Source organism: Muntiacus reevesi, chromosome 16 (genome assembly GCF_963930625.1).
Source record: "Muntiacus reevesi chromosome 16, mMunRee1.1, whole genome shotgun sequence".
In the NCBI taxonomy this organism is placed as follows: Eukaryota; Metazoa; Chordata; class Mammalia; order Artiodactyla; family Cervidae; genus Muntiacus; species Muntiacus reevesi.
In genome coordinates, this window is record NC_089264.1 from 18,392,255 (window position 1) to 18,413,456 (window position 21,202).

The window sequence follows — 21,202 nt, forward strand, 5'->3', positions numbered from 1 at the left end:
TAAAAATCAAATTTAAGCTTTTAATAATAAAATAAAAACCCAACTTTATTTTTTTTCATTTATTTTTATTAGTTGTAGGCTAATTACTTTACAATATTGTAGTGGGTTTTGTCATACATTAACATGAATCAGCCATGGATTTACATGTATTCCCCATCCCGATTCCCCCTCCCACCTCTCTCTCTACCCAATCCCTCTGAGTCTTCCCAGTGCACCAGGCCCGAGCACTTGTCTCATGCATCCAACTTGGGCTGGTGATCTGTTTCACTATAGATAATAGACATGAAAAACCCAACTTTAAAGCAAAGTTTATATGGCTTTAAGTTGTAGTTAATTGTACCACGCTTCTGAAATATGCTTTCATTAATTGATATGGAAACTGTATATGTTGATATAATCATGCTAGTGATCATATCAAAATGATAAATTTCAATTGCATGGAAATAGCCAAGAGAGTTTTCTTAGAGAATTTTTGAATTTATGAACTAAATACTGTTATGAAGTCAATATCTATTTTATGTATATTACATATCTATTTGTTGAAAATTTTTTATGAATTAGTGATATGTCAATAGAAAGGAAAAAATTGTGACCTTTGCTTTTAAATGTTTAGCTTCTATTTAACACTTGCCAATATTGTATTTCTTTAGGTTGTATGATAAATTGTTACCTATTAACAATTATCTTAAACAAGTTAATCCAGGAAATAGAAATTTCAGGAAGTACCTATTGAAATTACATGTCTGTCAAGTGAAATAAAAAAGCCGATGCTGATTAGAGGAAGACAGCTAATGATTTATAGAAAGTATTCTGGTAATAGATTAACTAAATAAAGTACATACAGTATCAGTCTCAGAGTGGTACAGTGACACTGTCAGAAGGTTGAAGTTCATATTGAACAACTATACCGGCTTGAGGGAAGTCTCTGGAACAAGCATTTTTAAGACTGGAAAAGGTACGTGACATAGAGCAAACTGGTTGGGATTCCATAATTAATTAATTCTTTTAAAAAATCACACATCTAATTCTGAAGTAAAAAGAAATCTGAGTGACTACGGTTCAGCTGCCACAGCTGAATGAGCTGGGTGAGGTGGGATGGGGTCCTCTTCGGGACTCCGGAGGTGAGTGTCTTTAGTACGAGGGTGTAAGTTTCCTTCAACATGTTCATATTAAGGTCTGGAGAGAGTAAGGTGAGAGGCATCAAAGGACAGGAAAGACCAGAAGCACATAAAACTTTACAGTCTAACTACAAATTCTAAGCAAAAATAGTAAATATACAATTTTAAATGTCTTTATTTCTGAATCAAGAGATTGAGTACATTTGGTGATTGGCCAGTAGCTTTGCTTTATCGATATATTAATGAAAATGACGGATGACCTTAAAATACACAAAAATAACTACATTTTAGGGGTGTTGTAATGAAATAGAATCTCCCAAGGTTCTCCTCCCTCCTAATTGAACTGTACAATGACCTGGTCTTTCCTTTCTTTGTTGAAGAGCCAATACTGAGCTATGATGAACCACGGAAATAATTAATTATTTCATAACAGAAATTAAAGTAATCATTTTCATCAGAATGTTGCCCAGTTGTTAAAAAATTAGTAAACAGAAACAGAAGTCCTCCTTTAATATCATTCATGTTTCATAGGAGAGAAGCATTCAGGAAGTCAGAAAAGATGATTTTTTGCAGATGTCACTTGTATATTCAAGGGGTGGGGAGGCAGGGAGTGGGGAGAGGCAGAACGTTGTTTAAAATGCAAGAAGGGCCATTTCTTCCACTGTAGTTTCCACTTCTTCACCAAGAGTGAATCATTTTCAAATATTGCTGCTATCTTTGTTCCTGAACTGAGAGACCTCAGCACCCATTATTAAACCAACTCACCTATCACATTGATAAGTTAACACAGTTCTCCAAAACATGGCTTACACCATCCTCATGTAATTTTTTCCCTCATTTTCCTACAATTGTTGCTTCCTCCCCCTTTCCTCATCTGTATTTGATTTCTCTCTCCTCTCCAAGTATAAACTACTAATATTACTTCCACTTTTCCTCTGTCACTGGTAGGGGGAGGGGGTCTCTGCTTCAGTGGTGTGCTCCTCCATGCTTTAGACATGAAGAAGGAGGGGAGAGCAAATCAGAGGCAATACGTGGGGTGCTCTAGGCCAGTTAAAAAGCCTTACATTGGCTGAGGGGAGATGCCTGACTGCTTACGCTGAGCTTTTGTTTACCCAGAGCCATGATGAACTCCAACAAGATGACCATCAACTTGGCCCTCTTTGGCATGACTCAAAGTGGAAAAAGTTCTGCTGGGAACATTATTCTGGGAAGCACTGACTTCCACAGCAGCTTTGCTCCATGCTCTGTGACCAAAGATTGCAGTCTGGGCCGCAGCTGTCACTTCCACAGCTTCATGCGTCGAGGCGGGCATGAGGTGACTCTGCAGGTCCAGGTGTTGGACACGCCAGGTTACCCGCACAGCAGGCTGAGCAAGAAGCACGTGAGACAGGAGGTCAGGGAGGCCCTGGCACATCACTTTGGGCAGGAGGGTCTGCACCTCGCGCTGCTGGTCCAGAGAGCAGACGTGCCTCTTTGTGGACAGGAAGAATCTTCCCCAGTCCAAATGATCCAGGTAATGCAAAGAGCAGTCACACCAGTGACATTATTCCCATTTTGAATGGCATCACCTTAATAGGAACAAACCATGAAAAACTGGTTAAAAGAGATATTTTAAACAACTAGTTTAAAACAGGCGCTGGTCACATAGAAAAAAACTGGTAAAAATTACTTGATTCTCCCACCAAGAGTCATTTTTACAAATTCCTTTTGAGGAATTCAATCAGTCATTTTATAACTTGGAAATGACTTCTTATTATACAAAAGAAGACAAAACAAAAATGAGATACTGAACTTAGGTTAACTAAATCTCAGGCTCCTAAGAACTAAGAATTTGATTGTCTATGTGGTCTCAGACTATTTGCCTCAGAATCAACTGAGTTGTTTGTTGAAAATGTAGATTCATCCAAGCCTTAGTGAAACAGAACCTCAAGAGTAGAGCTTGCCTATCTGTATTTGCATAAACTTTCCATATATTTCTCTAAAATAGTCAAGTTTAGAACCACTGAACTAAAATATTGACTTGCATTCTTTTAACAAGGGACAACCTCTTATAGTTCACCATAAATGGGGAGGGGGTGGTCACTCTGATTCAGTCATTGAACACTGTATTGAGTACTAGCAGAGTTTGATGATTGGTGAGTGATAATATGAGCCCTGCCCTCAAAACACTCACAGTCTAGAAGAGACAAATAGATAAACAAGTATATGACAATACATTAAGTGCCAAAGCAGGGCAATGTATAACTCCGCAGTGAGACCTACACCATGACAAGCATTCAGGGGAGATTTATACTTTATTTATATCCTATATACTTTATTTATAGGAGAGAAATCAGGAATTGTAGAAGGTTTGCTTGCCTTATCTGTAGGGTGAGTAACTGCTCCATGCCAGCCATGAGATCACAGGGACCTCAGGGTGAATAAAAATAACATATGCCACTTTTCCCTAATGGTTCATCTGTTTGTTCATTTATTCAATTTCTTCATTTTCCAGTCTAGGACCAACCAAATTTAACTGCTGAACTTGACTAGTATTACTCGGTAGCCTCATTAATTGACCTAACTAAAGATCTCATCTCTACTAGAAGTTTCAAAGTAAACTACATGGAGAATAAAGAGTAGACATTTTCAATCAAAATGAATTTTAATGAATGCTACACTATTTCTGGTTCAATCTTTGATTATGTTGATGTAGAATTTGTTACACTTTGAAAGATAGTATACTTTGCTTTAAAGAAAGATATTTTCCTTTAACTAGTAAAGACATAAGATTGTTCTAAATGACAGACACACGTTTTCTTTAAGAAAAAAAAAAAGGTGTATGTGTAATCCAAAAAACTAGTGGAAAAAATTAGGGTGACAAGAGTATAAAAAATAATCATCATTCAACTCCTGAAAAACCAAGAACATTCTGTACAAAAGCAAAGAAGATGATTGCAATTAAGAAACAATGTGAAATCTAAGAAAGCCCATGAACCTCCTCTAACCTATTAAAGCTGGCATTTCAAACAGTATTTCTGGTAGAAATCAAAAGCGGGGCCCTGGAGCCATACTGTCAGTGTAATTTTTAAGCAGCTTAAAAAATTCACTTAAAGCTGCTATTAAATAGACATTTAACTTAAGCTATAGGCGGATGTAATCCAGTAAACTCTGTAAATGGATAAATATTTCTCAAAAACTCTCCGTATGTCTCCAGATTTTTCTTTCTGCAGATCCAAAAAAAGAAATTTTAAGAGACAAACATTTTGAAAATAGATTTTTCCAGTTTTAGGATACAGAACTATATTGTAATGCCCTAATTTTTTTTATACAAGTGAATTTGTTTCCTACGTGTCTCTGACCCTTTTAAATGGTGTTTGGCATATGTACAGCCTTCACTTCTTATGGCTACCTTCCTTAAGTCAGTGTCCAATTCAGGAGTTGAAGGCAGGGAGAAGATGCGCGAGGGAAAAACTCAGACCCAGAACAATTTTTCAAGAGTAAGTAACCTTTCTCCAAGGAGAGATTTAGTAATCCTCAGCAGGGTCATGACCCCTGGGAGGCACTGCAGTCCTATTCCGGGCTTCCACCTTGATCTCTGGGTGAAGACTGCCTAAGCACAGGCTGGCTGTTTATGACCTTCTTCCTGAAGGTGCCTCAGATGCTAGTGGCAGCCATCTGGATGTGCTCACAGATCAGGAGCAGCTGCAGGATGTCTGAATATTCAACAGGACCCACAGCTGTTAGGAAGGAGCAAGGAGTGGTTAAGGTCCTCTGCTTCCAGACACACCCTGGATTTCTTTTTCTCTCTGGCTCACGCAAAACGAGGAACAGAACATCTGCCTTCCCCTCTGCCTATCCCCCTTTCTGGGGGCACTGATGCCCTCCCTGGAAGGAGTCTTCAAGTCCAGTGCCAGAGAAGTGACCTCTCCTTTTCCTGCACCGCCCTGTTGTCTCTTTAAATATCTCTCAATTTCTGCTTTAATATTTTATAGAGGGGTTATAAGCTGCCAGTTGTGACAACTGAAACGGTTCCTCAAATGATCCTTTTCTCTTTATGTCAGGCCTTCCTTAATCTACAGCAAAACAGTAGAGATGTTAGTGAACTGTCTCCCCAAAATGGGGAAAAAAGGGAATGATTCATCTGAATGTTATCTATCATTTGAATTTAAAAAAAAGCCCCCAATAATAGATCAGAGCATGTTATAATGGGCTCCTGTGGTGGCTCAGACGGTAAAGAATACGCCTGCAATGCGGGAGACCTGGGTTCGATCCCTGGGTTGGGGAGATCCCCTGGAGGAGGGCATGGCAACCCACTCCAGTATTCTTGCCCGGGGAATCCCCATGGACAGAGAAACCTGGCGGGCCACAGTCCACTGAAAAAGAGTTGGACATGACCGAGTGGCTAAGCACACAGCATATATAATAAAGTCTCTTTAAGAAAAGTGCTAGCACGCAGTCAAACTGCACTAGGAGTTGAATCCAGGAATTGATTACATTCTTTCCACAATCATGGTATCATGTTTGTATTATTACTGTACACAATCAAGTTTCAAGCAAGTATTTTGATTTCGAAAGAGCAACTTGACTGTTGATGTTATAGATGGGTGTACACAGATGGGGTTTAGAAAGACCAATGCAAGACCTGCACATACTGAACAGAGATCATGGGCTTAGCTGTTCCACAGAATTCAGTTGAAATGTATGTCTGTTACAGTTCTAGGTACATGACTATAGATGTTACTTAACAAAACTTTCTTGGCTTCAGTTCCTCATTTATAAAATGGGGATAATTTCCCTATGTTAAAGAATTCTGAAGGCTATATTTAATAAATGTTATGTGCTTGGCATCATGCCTGAACTATCACAGGTTCATAGTAGGTTTGTAAATTGCCACTACTATTATTGTTTTGTCATCATTAATATCTAGACTGTGATGAGTAACTTACTCAAATGAACGACTAGATATAAGCAACACATTAATAAGAGCCTGGGTCTTGCAGTAAGTTATCCCTATGTTCAATTTCCTACTTAGTTACTTGCTTTGTTACCTTGGGCAAATAACTTCTCTAAACTTCAATCTTTTCAGTGATAAATTGGAAAAGATAATAGTTTTCTGGGTTACTTTTGGAATGAATGTCATGTTAACATAATAGTAAATTAATTCAAACACTACCACATGTCAAGTGCACAATACACGTTACCTATGATCACTATAACATTTTTGCTAGTATTTGTTTTACCCTAAAATTGGGACATATTATTTGGAGCCTTCTTTGGAATTATTTTGATAGGTTTCAGAAAAGAGAGTGAAATCAAACTTACATAGCCCTGATATATAAGAACTTCCTTATTAATTTATGGGAAAAAAATATGGGAAAAAAAGTCCACTGGCTTAGTAATGTTAAACTGAGAAGTCTCAATTTAGTGGGAAGGACAGGGGCCTGGCAGTCAGGGAACCTCTGTTATGGGCCCAGGTCTGCCAATAATCAGCAATGTGGCTTTGGCCAAGCCATTTAGTATCACAAGGCCTTAATATCCTCATCTATAAAATAAGGCAATTTTGACAGGCGATCTCTAAGATTGACTATCCTCTAAATCTGATCTAACAAGGCTTATCATTCAGCTTTGGCTCTCTAAGAAGAAAATGTGGTGTTCTAAGTGGGAAGAGAATAAGGGAATAACATAAAGAATGGTCCTTATTGTCCTCCTGAACCATGGTAACCTATTTTTGTCAGTTGATGTAATAGTTGGCTTTTTTTAAAGTTTCCCCCTAAAAAGACCAGATGCTATGATTTCATCAACCACAAACAAATGGGGCAGGGCTGGTGAGGTCCTGGGAAAATGAACACAATTCCTGGAAAACAAAGTTTATATCCTAACTAGTTGTCCCAAAAGGACTAGATGGACTCATACCCATTAGCGCTTTGAAATCAAACAATTCATGATTGATTATAAATCTTCCATCTAGCTTAGTATTATATTTAAATTGTTAACACCAGATAACTTACATTAACTTATCTTTCTTTCGGATTTTTATGTGAGGTATCAATCAACCGTGATTATTCTCTGGGTCCGTAGAGAACACGTTTGGCCCCTAACATGATGACTATACACCAAGTGACACTACTTTCAAATATTCAACTGTTTTCTGGCCAAAAATCAATTTAAAGAATATAAGCTAAACCAACCATTCTCTTCTATTTTTGGCGGTAATTCAAAAGTGCAATTTCTCTCACAGTTTAGGACATGAGCATCTTTTCATAAATAATTACCAACATGTAAAAACTTTCCAGTGGCTGAACACATGGGCTCATAAGTGGTGTCAAGCTTACAAATCTATTATCCTTAGGTGCTTTAACTCATTTTCCTGCATGATATTATGGCTTAAAGTACAGCAAACGTCTGGTGGAAACAACGGAGGGGGTGGGCATGTTCATGTTACAATATAGAAAGCCAGAAACCAAAGACACACTGTGAATGTTATACCATTTAATGCAATAAGCACTAACTGAGCAAGAGGAGAGTTCTATGTTATAATATATAATTCAGGAGAGAACCACTTGAGCCAGTTTATTTAACATTAATTTATATTATGGTGATGTTGTATAAATATTTAATAACAAATATAGCCCATGCATCAACCAATACCCAGAGAATAGTTCTGGCAGTAGCACTCAAGGGAGGTTAAGGGCAGTAGCTATTTATTAACTTATATTAAACATTTCAATATGAACACATCAATAATGCACTGGGGAATATAAAGCCTGGCTCTAAATTTGAGAAACTTCTAAAGACAAGAATGATGAAAGATCAATAGCTGCTTGTTAAAAATAAAATCCCAGTACTATACAATTCCCAGTAATGCTCAATCACTTTCTTTACTTGGTATGTCTTTATCGCCTGAGAAATTCCTTGTTAATTTCTATGCTCAAGGCATCATCACATGCCAGATACATTTTCTGATCCCTTCCTTTACCCCACATTACCCCCCCCATCCAAAATTAGGCTAAATGTCTGCCTCTGTAGTGCCAATATATTTTCTATCACAACACTTGTGAGGACAACAAATTAAATGTATTTTTTCCCTATGTGTCCCTCTTCCTTAGCCCTAAGTTTAGTTAGTAAACAAGAATTTCATCATATACAAGCAGGAAACACATCTGTTTTGTACTGTTCCTTGTCCTCAGAACAAAGTAGACCCCTCAATAAGTATTTGCAGAAGGAATAAATCCCCCAGAGAGCTTTTAAAAATTCACATCCCCAGGTTCCATCCCTGAAGATTTTGATGCACTTTTAGCAAGCACCCTAAGTGATTCTGGTGTAAATGGCCCAGAAATCTTATTCTCAGAACCTAAATCTATTATATTTAGCATGTCACTGATTTTTCAACCATTTGGGTTAATTTTCTTGGGTTGCAATAAAAATACCACCAACTCTGCGGCTTAGGCAACAGAAGTTTATTGCCTGTCAGTTCTGGAGGCTAGATATCTGAAATAGATGTCAGCAGGTGAGTTTATTCTGAGGGTTGAGAGAGAGGGATGTGTCCAAGGCTTCTCTCCTTGGCTCATGAATGGCTGACTTTATGCTTAACTGGTGTTCTCCCAGTATTCATGTTTTTGTCCAAAGTTCTGTTTTATAAAGACATATTGGATTAGAGTCCCACCCTAATGAATTTATCTTAATTAACTGCATCTGCAATAATCCTTCAGAGGGACTGGAGTTCAAGTCTTCAACATATCAATTTGGAGACAGGTTACAATTCAGTCCACAGTATGGTTTATTCATTTTCCAATTCTTTGACTTCTCACCCACAAGAGATGTGTTAGAGTGCACAGAATATACAAAAAACTCTAAGGTCTGCTAATTTTGCTACATCACTATTAGCTAAAATGTGATGTTGACATTGCACATATACTTTGATTTACACAAGAGCTATGTTATGCAAAGGTTGGGGTGAAGTTTTGCCAATTTGCCTTTTAAAGGCACATAAAATATGCCAATTAAAGTCTCTCTCTGCAAAACTCTTTTGTAAAGTTAGAATCTTCCTGTTAAAATAATTATTCTCTGATGTGCTGATCTTGACATGTCTGAGGATTTTCTTGAAGCAGAGCATTTTTAGGAGAACCAGAAGCATACAATTATTCTATGGTGTAGACAGACTGATGAGGAAAATTTGGGGACCCATAACTTGAGACAGTCTCTCTGAATACAAAATAGAAAGTGCAGACTACAGGCGAATCTGTGATAATGAACTAGAGTAGAAAAGAGAAGTTTCACAGGAAACTACAATTTTGTGTCCCAAAGATTAAACTTCAAAATTGAGGTACCAAAGTCAATAAATAAAACCCTGAACCTTCTATTTCAGATGATGGTGAGGGTCAAAATTCCACATTAATCCAACATATTTATTGAGAGTGTACAGTGTATTAGAGGTTTTGATTGATATAGGAAGACACACACTTTCCTTCTAAGAAGTCACGGTCAAGTTATAGAGATGAATGTGAAAATAAATAACTTTGATAAAAGACTGTATTAGGAGTTGTAACTGGTAACTGTGGTCTTGAGATGTTTCTAATTTTTAAATATATTGTTCCACAGTTCTTATATTTTCATATTAGATTTGCATATCCCAATTCTTCTTTCCTTCCTCCCTTCCTTCTTGTTTCACCTGTTTCCTTTCTTCATTTTTTTCCAGTTGTTCAATATTATATGACTCATATTTATTTAAAATAGTTTCCCAAACTTTCAATTTTCCAGTACTTTTATAATCTAGTTTGCATTAATCTGATACCTCTCTATAGGTTTGCACTCAACCTCTGTGCATCAGTTTCTCCATATCATAATTGTTATCTCCCACAAATCATCACATTTAACTTCAAAACAGGTAAAGCTTTAGCATAGTATCTGGCACTAAATATTAGTTGTTTCCTTTAATTTTAGAGGTTCTGGATATTTGTTATTAAATTATCCCTAAGTATTTTATATTTCTCTTGCTATTATAGTAGCAGCTTTGGAAATATTTTTGTAATGGGAGTGTTTGGAATGGAGTGAACTTTACTGTTACATTGTCATAATTTCATATAACTTTGCAAATATTCACAAAAGTTAAATGGTTATTTCTATATGCCTTTCATACTGTATTAAAGATCTGCCACACGCTATTACTTCTGCTTTACGTCAGCTTTTTACTAATCAAATAAGAATTTATTACATAACCAACTTCTACATATTAATGAACAAAGGAATACCAGTATTCAATATTTTTCACCCACATTAGAGGAAGTCACCCATAAAATTGTGTTTGATTCTATGTATGTGAAGAGGATGTGAATCACAGTAGTATTTTGTGATTGTTCCAAATGACAAACTGTACTTTGATAGCATTTTCGTTACATGTCATCTGATTCATCAATAGATAGTAACCAGATTATGTAACTATAAATTCTCGGGAAATGCTTTTAGTGATGATAATCCAATATCCTACAGAAAAAGATATGACACTCTCCTGAGCAAGGGCCTCTGACTTAAAGGATTTCAGTGGTTCTAACAGATTCAGGTTGACAGGCAAGTATGTACGACTGCTGAATGTTATAAAGGTAATTAAATCCTGAAGCACTGATAATATGCAGTTTTGAAGCTGTATTTATATAAATTACAACAAAATAAAATGGAGAACTTAAGCCTTTTTTAATAGAAAGCCCACCCATCTCTCTGCATTTGCTTACATTATTTGACTCCATCATCACTTCCCATTAAATATTTCAGTTTTAGAAACATAATGAGGTACAGGTCTGTTTACTGTCTGTGTTAACCCGTAACTCTTCTGCTCATCTTTGAGAAATACAGTAAAAGGCAAATAGCCACTTACCTCCTCTCTTTCAGGAACTTCTGGGCCATGCTTGGATGAATTACACTGCCATTCTTTTCACCCATGCAGAAAAAATAGAAGAGGCTGGGTTCAATGAAGATGAATACTTACGTGAGGCCTCTGATACACTGCTAACGCTACTAAAGTCTATTCAGGGTAGGTATATTTTCCAGTACAGAAAAGGAAACTCGCTTAGTGAACAAAGACTAAAAATCTTAGAAAGAATAATAGAATTTGTAAAAGAAAATTGTTACCAAGTACTTACCTTTAAGTAAGATATAGATGAAAGGAAAAGGGCTCTGGGTTTTAGAGTCAGCCTCCTGGATTCCAGTGTGCCTTTGTGAGCATGAATGTGGACCATCAGAATTTCCGTATGCTGCCAGTGAGCATGTACATTGATATAACCACTTTGGAAAACTGTTTAGCCAGTAAAAATAAGATTCCTAAGGCAAACCCTATGACACGATAATTATCTATGTCCAAAAGAAATGTATACAACTGTGCCCTAAAAGACATGTATGTACAAGGACGTTCATAGCAGTACTACCTATAATAGCTAAAAACTGGAAATTACCCAAATGTCCACTAATGGTAGAGTGGATAAACAGACTGTGGTATATTCACACTACGAAATATTATGCAGTAAGGAGAATGAGCAAACTAAACTGCATGTAACAAGATCAATGAATTATCCAAACGTAATGTTGAAAGAAAAAAGCCACACATGAAAGAGTATATACTCTATGATTCAAGTTGTATAAATTTCAGAGTCAAAACTAATGTAAATTAAACTATTTTGATGTGAGAATCACAAGGAAGTCAAGTTACCCTTGTGGGGAGGAGGTGGGAGAGTGAGTGAAAGCAAGCACTGGGGTGGCTTCTGAGATTCCAGTAATGTTCTGTTTCTTGGCCTGGAAGCTGGTTTCAGGGTGTGTTCCTATTGTGAAAATCCAACAACAAACACTTCTGACTTATGAACTGTATATTACATACGCTATACTTGAATAAAAGAGATGTAGAACAATACAAATTTTCAAACCTTGCTCCACTGCTTACTTGATGCTAAAAACTTACACTTGTGAAGGCCTATTCCTCATGTGAGATACCTACTTCATATTTACTATAATCATAAACAACGTAGCACATAGTAGATGCTCAATAAATGTTAACTTCCCTTTTCCACTTTCATATAATCCCTGGTTCCTATTTAGGCTTGGAAATGTAGGTAAAAGCTCAGAGCCAAATCCTGCAGCACAAATAATGGAAATAACTCTTAACCAAATACAGATAAAGCTTTGACTGAAAAAGAGGCTTCCAGTCTGCCTTGGAAGGTCAGTCAACCTGGACAGGGAGAAAGCTCCAGGATAATCTCAAAGACAGCAGTAAAGAGCAAAGGAAATTAATTCGAGTTAATCACAACAGTCAAATCCATCAACAAGTCAAAATCAGACCACCCCCGAGTTTACCATTTGCACGAGTGTTATCATTTACAAGATTCTTTCCTAATATAGTCTCCAGTTTACAGCTTGTCTTCATAAAGTTAATTTGTAAATGGCTTTTTTTAGTATGCATTATACTTTATTTTCCATTAAAAACAAGATTACAGCTGGTGGTTATTCTCTCAGACTAGTCCTCAAAAATGTACTTAATATTTAATATTATCTGAACTTCTAACACAAATCTATAAAGTGCTTCTAGGAGAAAGAATGATACAAGTGCCAACTTGAAACATTATCTCTGTTTCTCTGCATGATCCTCTTCTATCCTTGTGGGTACAGGATTGTGAAGTGGGAGCATCAACAATCAGGCTGAGTTTGGAAGTTAAGCAAAAATCGACACTTCCCCAGGGGTTGGTGGCTCACTGACAGAGAAACAGATTTGAGGCCGAGAAGCTGAAACTACAGTGACTCGTGAAGAACAGAGTGGAAAATTGATGTTCGAAGTCCATGATACTCTTCATGCGAGTGATGTCAGATAACTCTTCATAGAACACAAACACTTGTTAGTCTCAGTAAAGATATGTGGTGGAGAATCATTAAGGATTCAAGATCTCTGAGGCTGGAGTAGTGCTGTGTCTTCTAGTTTCAAAGAGGAAGACCTCTGTGATGTTCTTCCCTGAATTAGTTTAATTTGTATACAGACACACACACACACACACACACACACATATATATATACACACATGTTTTACATAAATCCCTGAATGTGATATTACATATTTGACTTTTCTTCAGCAATCTTATATTTTGCTTTTTTCAGTTAACTTTTTTACCTCTCCTCCTTTTCAAGCAAATCAGTCATGACAGATAGTCGTCAACAAAAAGCATGGTATACACTACATTTTCTGCATGGCCAGATAATCACATATGTACAGTATGCACATACACATAAACAAATACAGTTTTTTTTTTAAGTTTTCATAGTATATGATTGCTTTTTTTTTTTTTAACATCACCTCATATAAATTCCTGCAACTCCAAAATGTAGCTTAAACTCACTGTTTTTAAAGGTTGCACAGCAGGATGTACATTTCTGGGAGCATATGTAACAAATTTATGTTAACTATTCCTCCATTTATATGCATTCCAGTTTTCTGCCATGCAAAGTCATGCTCCAACATGTTCCTGTACATATTTAATATTGATTTCTCTTCTGTAAGTTATGTTCCTAAGAGTGAGATTTAGGCTGTAGTATATATGCACTTTAATATATCTTTTAAAATATATCTTATGCAGTTCCTATTCATAAATGTCACAACAAACTTAATTTTCAACAACAGCATTTGAGAACCCTTTTCCTATATGCAGGCCATCAGTGTTATTATCTTACACATGAGCTTGGTAAAGAAAATCATACCTTGCTTACCGTTTACCTTAATTTGCATGTTCCAGACTACTATCTAATCAGAGCATTTTTATAAGCATGTTGTCATTTACCCTTCTATGAACTGCCTCTTCACATTATTTGTCCTTTTTCTCATTTTCTATTCGATCACCTCGTACAAAGTTTCTTCGCCTGACAAAAGCTGTAGTCAGGCTCCTGAACCTGCGAGGCCACGCTGTGCCTCACTTAGCTTTGGGAAGAACCTTGCCAACAAGCCAGTCATCAAACTCTACCCACAGTATCTGATCAGGGTCCTTGTCTGAGCACCCTGGTCTGTCTTCAGCAAAGATTCTGTTGGGTGGGTTTACCCAGACACACTCTGACCCTTCCTTGTCTTCAGGATTTCCCTCTTGGTAATTCCCCAGCCTGTTCCTTGGCCATAAATTCCCACCTGCCCATGTTGTATTCAGAGTTGAGCCCAATCTTTCTCCCTCACAATAAATTCCCATTCCAGTAGTTCCTATATCTATCTTGATGATTCTTTCTTATCATCAAGTGTCACTGAATATGTTTCCTTTAACACTTCCTGCTTGGTAAGTGGGAAGAACTCTACATATATTACAGATATTGGCCCAGTCTTCCATGTTGTAATTTTTTCCAATTCTGTTATTTGTCTTTCAGTTCTGGTTATGGTAACTTTAGCCAATGTGAATTTTCTTTAGTCATACATTTCTATGTACATGCTACAAAATAGTTTTAGATTCATTTCCTTGTAGATGGGTTACCAGTGGGTATATAGATATATAAATATGTATCTTTTTTATTTCTAGATCTATTCTAGATTAATTCTTTTCCATTATCTGTTTGATATATAATACTATCAATACCATAATGATTTAATTCAAATGACTTTTATATCCTTCTTTGATATCTATGAGGGCAAGTTTCCCTTGTTCTTTCCTCAACGTATTTTCTGACTGCTCCCAGTCATTTATATATATTTTAGATCTCATTTTACGTAATTTCAAAAAACTTATTTTGCAGTGTATTTATGACAAATGATTTTGTAATATTAAAAATATAATTTTGTAATGATTGCTCCTATCCAGCATACAAGATGCTTCTCCATCTTATGTTTATTATTTTAATATTACTGAATTTCTTACATTTTTCTTTTCCTTAGTTTTGCCCATTTGATAAAGTTGCTATTCAGTTTTTCCTCTCAATACGAAGTTCTACGCTAATTTATATCCATTAAGAATTCTTTGTCTCTGAATTCAGAATCAAGTACTTACTTCTCTACCATTGTTTGGTAACAAAGTAAGAACTATTTCCCTAAGAATTCTATCCCCAGTGCATTATCCCCTCAACTTATTTAAAGACCTTTAGAGCACTTCCATTTCCTCCCTATCCTTTTCTCTTAACCTCATTTTTCCTATAGAAGAAGTCTTTGGAATGCTTTTCCTTTCCCCTTCTTGCTAGATTTTCCTAATTATTTAACTCAGGATTTCCCCTTACAGAAATTATATTTCTGAAAGTCCTTATGTTTCAAAAGTCCTTCTTACCATTTACATTGAGCAATTGTTTACATTCTTTTACATACTTAATACACAAATATTAGATGGTCCATTCCTCACCACTGTTTTCTTTTCTCTCATCTTCCCTCATCTTTCTAGTTAGTGCATTTTCCTAAAACACCTGCATTCTAGCGTAGTATCCCAGAGGCATTAATTCCACATATGGTCTTCCATGAACCACTCTGCAATAGCAATTCTAGCTCCTCATGATAATCAACACAGTGGATGTAGGGAAATGACTGCTTAGTTGGTACTGGGGTTGTTAAAACATAAGAAGAGCAAGACACTGAAGCAAACGCCTGGCTGCTGCGCCACCTAAAGCCGACTGGCTTTTTGGATGAGAGCACATTTGCACCACCGGATAAACTTACCACTGTCTTTGTTGCCAAGTCTAAATCATGTCCTACTTTTGCTACCCATGGATTGTAGCCCACCAGGCTCCTCTGTTCATAGGATTTCCAGGCAAGAACACTGGAGTGGACTGTCATTTCCTTCTCTAGGGGATCTTTCCCACCCAGGGATCAAATCCACCTCTCCTGCATTGGCAGGTGGGTTCTTTTTTGCTGAGCCACTTAGGAAGCCCATAAACTTAACAATACTGGAGATAATTACAACTCGTAACTAAACAACCATGTGATCAGAATTTGCTCAAGGTAAAATAAATGATGTTTAGAAAGCTCATCTTTAGTTCACTGCCACCTTTCCTATTAAGAGTTTGTAATGAAGACGAAAATCTCTACTAAACTTTATATGTGGAAGTGCTTTGAACATTTTAGATAACTGGAGGTTAATATACTTGACATTTTTGTGCACCTGGGGTTATAACCTCATTGGTACATACCATCCTAGAGAACTAGAAATTCACCTCTAATAATTCACCAGCTCTGACCCTCACTAGGTTTGTTCATCTAGATACCATTAACTCAATTAGTAACTCCAGATTTCCTTTTTTAAGTTGTTTATCTACACTCTGCCTTTCTAAAAGATAACTTGCTTAGGCTTTCTCTTCTACTGATTTTCAGGCAGATCACAATTCTTTTACAAAAGGCTAATGCTTTAAGTGGCACTGCTATTTCCCAGATTCTCAAACTTTAAGAAGTTTCCTTTCACAAGCATCTAAAATTTTTATTATCAATTCATAGGCTTTAAGAAAAAATGTTATCCTTTTATATGAAAAATGAAGGTTATGGAAGTTATTTCTACCAAAATCATTCTTTTGCTAAACTTAGTAAAAGTGACTTTTGGTTTGCATTTTCCATTAATCTTTTTCAAAGAGAAATCAAATTGTGTTGTTGATTTTGGATGACTTCTGCACTGTTCTTTCCAAATTCCCCAGGTGTGAAAAGTTGAGTGGGTTTTAAATTAACAAATATCAGCCAAGTATCTTAGAGCTGAAAACTTAAGTGTATGCATATATTGAGAGTCTATCTCTACTGGGATATATGATGCTCTAATGAGCCCATTTACAGAAACAAATGTAAAACTTTGTCACAGCCTTGATGTGAAGGCTCATCATGTCTATGCCATTGTAGAAATGAGCAGACGTTAATAACTGGTACTTGAACAACTCCACATGCATTATGCCAACAGGAAAGTCAAGGGTAGTCGTCAGCTTTTTCATTTAAAAGGATTATTCTTTTTTCCTGCAATTATTGAGCCCATGGCTTGTTTCTGCTGCTGTTGCTAAGGACAATAGCCTGCCAGATAGGAAATGATGTTGATGAAAAAATAAAATAACACACACATATTTTATTCAAAAATCCAGAGAATTGGGAATAGGGTATGTTAGGCGGGAGGTGGGAGTAAGGAAAGGGAAGAAAAAAAGGGGGGGATACATAAGGGTGAAAAAATAAAATATACAATAATCTGCTGAAATTCCAGATGGCTCACTTTCAACTAACAATTATTTCATTGTTTTGAGTCCTTTCTAATTTTTTCTATACTCCTATGAATTATCTCTGCCAAAACCCACAAAAAGTTAAAATCATAAGAAGTTCAATAAGTAACAATGTATACATAAATTACTAATTCTTTTCCATTCCAAAGAGTTGCTATCTGAAGAAGATCCAGTTTTGCATAGAGGCATATTAGCCATCAGCAACTACCTTTCATTGTTATCATAAAACTTTGGGTTATCACGCAAAAAGTACTGCAAGTGTAGAAAAGTGCTCCTGGTTTAAACACTTACTTTATCTAACCTAAATATTGCTCTAAACTGAGTGATGTCTTCACAGGCAGACTTTTGGGACAGACGTCATCACAGGACCACGCCCTTGGTAGCAGCATGTTCACAGAATCAAGGCACAAAACGGTTCTTTAGAAAGGCAACAGCCGCCAACAGCAGCAGCCTAGTTTTGCCAAGTGATTCTTCATAATCGCTTCCTCAGCAAAAAGAAAAAAAAAAAAAAAAAAAAAATATATATATATATATATATATATATATATAAATTCTTTGTAACCACTCCAAGGGAGTGCTTAATGATCTCCTCTCCTTTTAAAATCTCTTGAATACTCCACTAAAGGAGCTGCCCTAACCCCTTTACATGAACTACTGAAGTTTAGGTTTTTTTAAAATTTATTATCATCTTTCCCTACAGTTTAAAAGAGAAATTAAACCTCTCATTCAAATGAGAGAAATCACATTACTATTTCACTGAGAAAGAGAAAAGTAGACTATTAGTAAAATCTGTTTTATATCTTAGCATTTATGTAAATTATTGTTTCCTTAGGGCAAATGGCTGGCTTACCTCTAGGGAATAAAACTGACAAGAGGTGTTGAAAGTACTTAGCTAGCTATGAAGGATTAAATTTTTTTACATATAATACTCTAATAAAACCCATGACAGAAGACAGATATGGGCTTCCCCCAGGGGCTCAGTGAGAAAAAATCTGCCTGCAATGCAGAAGATCCAGGTTAGATCCTTGGGTTGGGATGATCATCTGGAGAAGGAAATGACAACCAACTCCAGTACTCCTGCCTGGGAAGTCCCAGAGGAGCCTGGTAGGCTACAGTCCATAGGGTCACAAGAGTCGGACATGATTTATCAACTAAACCACCACCACAACCCCTTTCACTTTCGTTAGAAAAGGAAATAGGTCTTCTTTAACTGAAATTTTGGAAGGCAAAGCTTTCTCCACAAAACAGCAATTAGCAATATTACTGTCAGATAAGTTAACATTAACTTGTTTCACCAGTTTATGTTTTGTATCTTGGCGATAGTTTACATACCACTGCACAGCACTTAGAACCAGGACTTGTGTCATAATTTAAGTAGCCAAAGTATACAGCTAACACGGTGCACTTTGATATTCTTATATATTTAAAGGAACAACATATAACTTCCCTAGAAAATTCAGTGAGTATACTCAAGCCCATTTTAACACCCCTGTCATAAGCAATGAGTTGCTCCTCCACCCAAGAACCTGAAAGGACAAGTGCTTTTATTTATGTTACACTAACACACAGTAGTTATTAACAGATGTGCTGATTTCCAGTCTAAGAAAATTGCAAAACAATTTGAAACTTTATCAGTTACATTAAACCAGTGAAAGGGCATCAATGAACAGGGCTGACCAGCATCGAAACACCTAAAACAGGGATTTCAGTGGGAATGTAGGGAGAGATGAGAAAGTTTCCATAAAGAATATCTCTAGTAAGGAGAGAGATACTACATCTGGTATAGAGGAACAATCAGCTTTGTTGAAAGACAAGGTCTGTTCATTTCATACATACCAAGGTCTGTTCATTTCGTATATAACAAGTTATCTTCTGAACAAGAATTCAGCCTCTCAGGAACTCTGATACCATGAAATGGGATAGAAGAGAACACTAGTTTCTGTACAACATAATATACATCCTCACAATTCAATGAGGTAAGTACTATTACTACACCCATTTTACAGATGAGGAAAGTAAGGTATACAGAGGCTAAACAGTTGTTCAAGATCACACAGGCATTTAAGTTGTATAGTTTGAATCAAAACCAGGTAATCTGGTTTCAAAACCAATATTACTAAGATCTACAGAATTGTCAGCATCTCTAAGAGTCATAAATACAAGTCCAACTTGCTAATGTGTTTATTAAACTTCAGTGAGTTACTCTGAATATTTTGTAAATAGTATAAATGATAATTTACATTTTTTTTTAGAAAACAACAACAAATTATCTGCTTGGTGGACACAGTGCTCTTGTATTCACAGAGCACTTAAAGCTCTTCACAGAAGGTAGAAAAAATTTCCAATTTTATTTTAACATGTCCTGAAAATGACTTATAAGAATCATACACACAGAATTTCTACATATACAAAAAGTTAGTACTGTCAATATTCACTATAAGATATACTGGGTCAACACTGCATGAGAAATTATCTTGGGGGAAGGTCAGCTTTTGTTTTTCTTGATTTAGTTTGCAATATATAAATATATAAATAGACGCCAAGAGGCACTAGCTCTTTAGTCTGTGACCTAATACCATTTCCTACTGTTGAAATTCTTAAGGCGCTGAATACCAGTCAGAGACCACAAGAGTTATTTTTTCTTGATTCTCTAAGAGCTCTCATTCCAGCAACATAAGTAAAACAGAATTAAGTTTTCTGTAAAAATAACAACTAAATGGGGTTAAGTGGATAACTTGATTGAATAATGCTTTCATGTAACTTGAAAAATTGAGAATAAATATTTCAACTACCTAAATAGTTGAAATAGTCTTTAAATTGTATTAGAATTATTTATAGAAATGTAATATAATTGGGAAAAATCAGAAAATATTCATGAAGTCTTTTTCCTGAAAGAATGTATCTTGAGTACAAAACAACTTTGGAAATTCATTTGTGTTTAGTTATCGACAAATGTTAATGATCCTGTTAATATTCAGTTTTTCATGAAGAAGATAAAAATCTCTATGATGGTAACACGTCTTAGCTTACCAGAACTCCATGGACGTAAATGAATACTTTTTATAACTCAGCATGCAGGACTCTTAAACTTTTTTGCTTTGTCTTTCCTTCTTATCGTCAGCTATAAACAGAGACAGTGTTAAAATATTGGGTGTGATTTTTCTTTTAAAATAGATATTCCCACCTCCATAGATGCATCTCTTTTTTTGGTAACTCAGTCATCATCTCAAGGTGGGTGAACTTGAAGTTCATAGTGCCTAAGTTAATTTTCATTGTTCCTACAATATCTGAAAGATGAGTGAAAATAGGCACTTGACATTTTAAACTTACGCATGTTAAATTTTTGGCTACAATTTATTTTAATATATATTCTTGAAATATATTTCTTTTAATGTGTTTAATATATATTTAGTATGATGGTACATGAAAAAATAAAATATATCAATCTTAAATGTTCTTCTAAAGATAAAAGCTATAAATAATCTTGTATTAGGTATCTAAAGAATCTTTGAAGTCACCTAGGTTAAAAGGTGGACTATTGCGTTTATGGTCAGTTTAATGGAAACTACATTAGCAACACTTTACAATGTGTTTATTCTTTAGAATTAGTCAAGATTTATTACTATTATTATTTACTATTTTGTTAGATGCAAAAAATAAGTTCACTACATAGTTGGAAGTTTCAGTCTTTTAAAAAAAAAAGTCACTGTCGCCACTATGGAGAACAGTGTAGAGATTCCTTAAAAAACTGGAAATAGAACTGCCATATGACCCAGCAATCCCACTGCTGGGCATACACAGAGGAAACCAGAATTGAAAGAGACACGTGTAACCCAATGTTCATCGCAGCACTGTTTATAATAGCCAGGACATGGAAGCAACCTAGATGTCCATCAGCAAATGAATGGATAAGAAAGCTGTGGTACATATACACAAT

The 21,202-nt window shown here is 36.0% G+C and overlaps 1 protein-coding gene across 1 annotated transcript; it reads left to right on the plus strand.

The window, feature by feature from the left end:
- The first annotated feature begins 880 nt into the window (after positions 1–880).
- On the plus strand, positions 881–11,612 carry GIMD1 (GIMAP family P-loop NTPase domain containing 1). Its single transcript, XM_065907502.1, has 3 exons — positions 881–955; positions 2,235–2,631; positions 10,983–11,612. The coding sequence occupies exons 2-3, from the start codon at positions 2,239–2,241 to the stop codon at positions 11,241–11,243; spliced, it is 654 nt and encodes a 217-aa protein (XP_065763574.1). The 5' UTR covers positions 881–955; positions 2,235–2,238; the 3' UTR covers positions 11,244–11,612.
- The last annotated feature ends 9,590 nt before the right edge of the window (positions 11,613–21,202 follow it).

Coding starts and splice junctions, on each gene's coding strand:
- GIMD1 (XM_065907502.1), top strand. CDS start 2,239: ATGATGAACTCCAACAAGATGACCATCAACTTGGCCCTCTTTGGCATG. Junction 2,632..10,982: donor CCCCAGTCCAAATGATCCAG/GTAATGCAAAGA, acceptor CCTCTCTTTCAG/GAACTTCTGGGCCATGCTTG.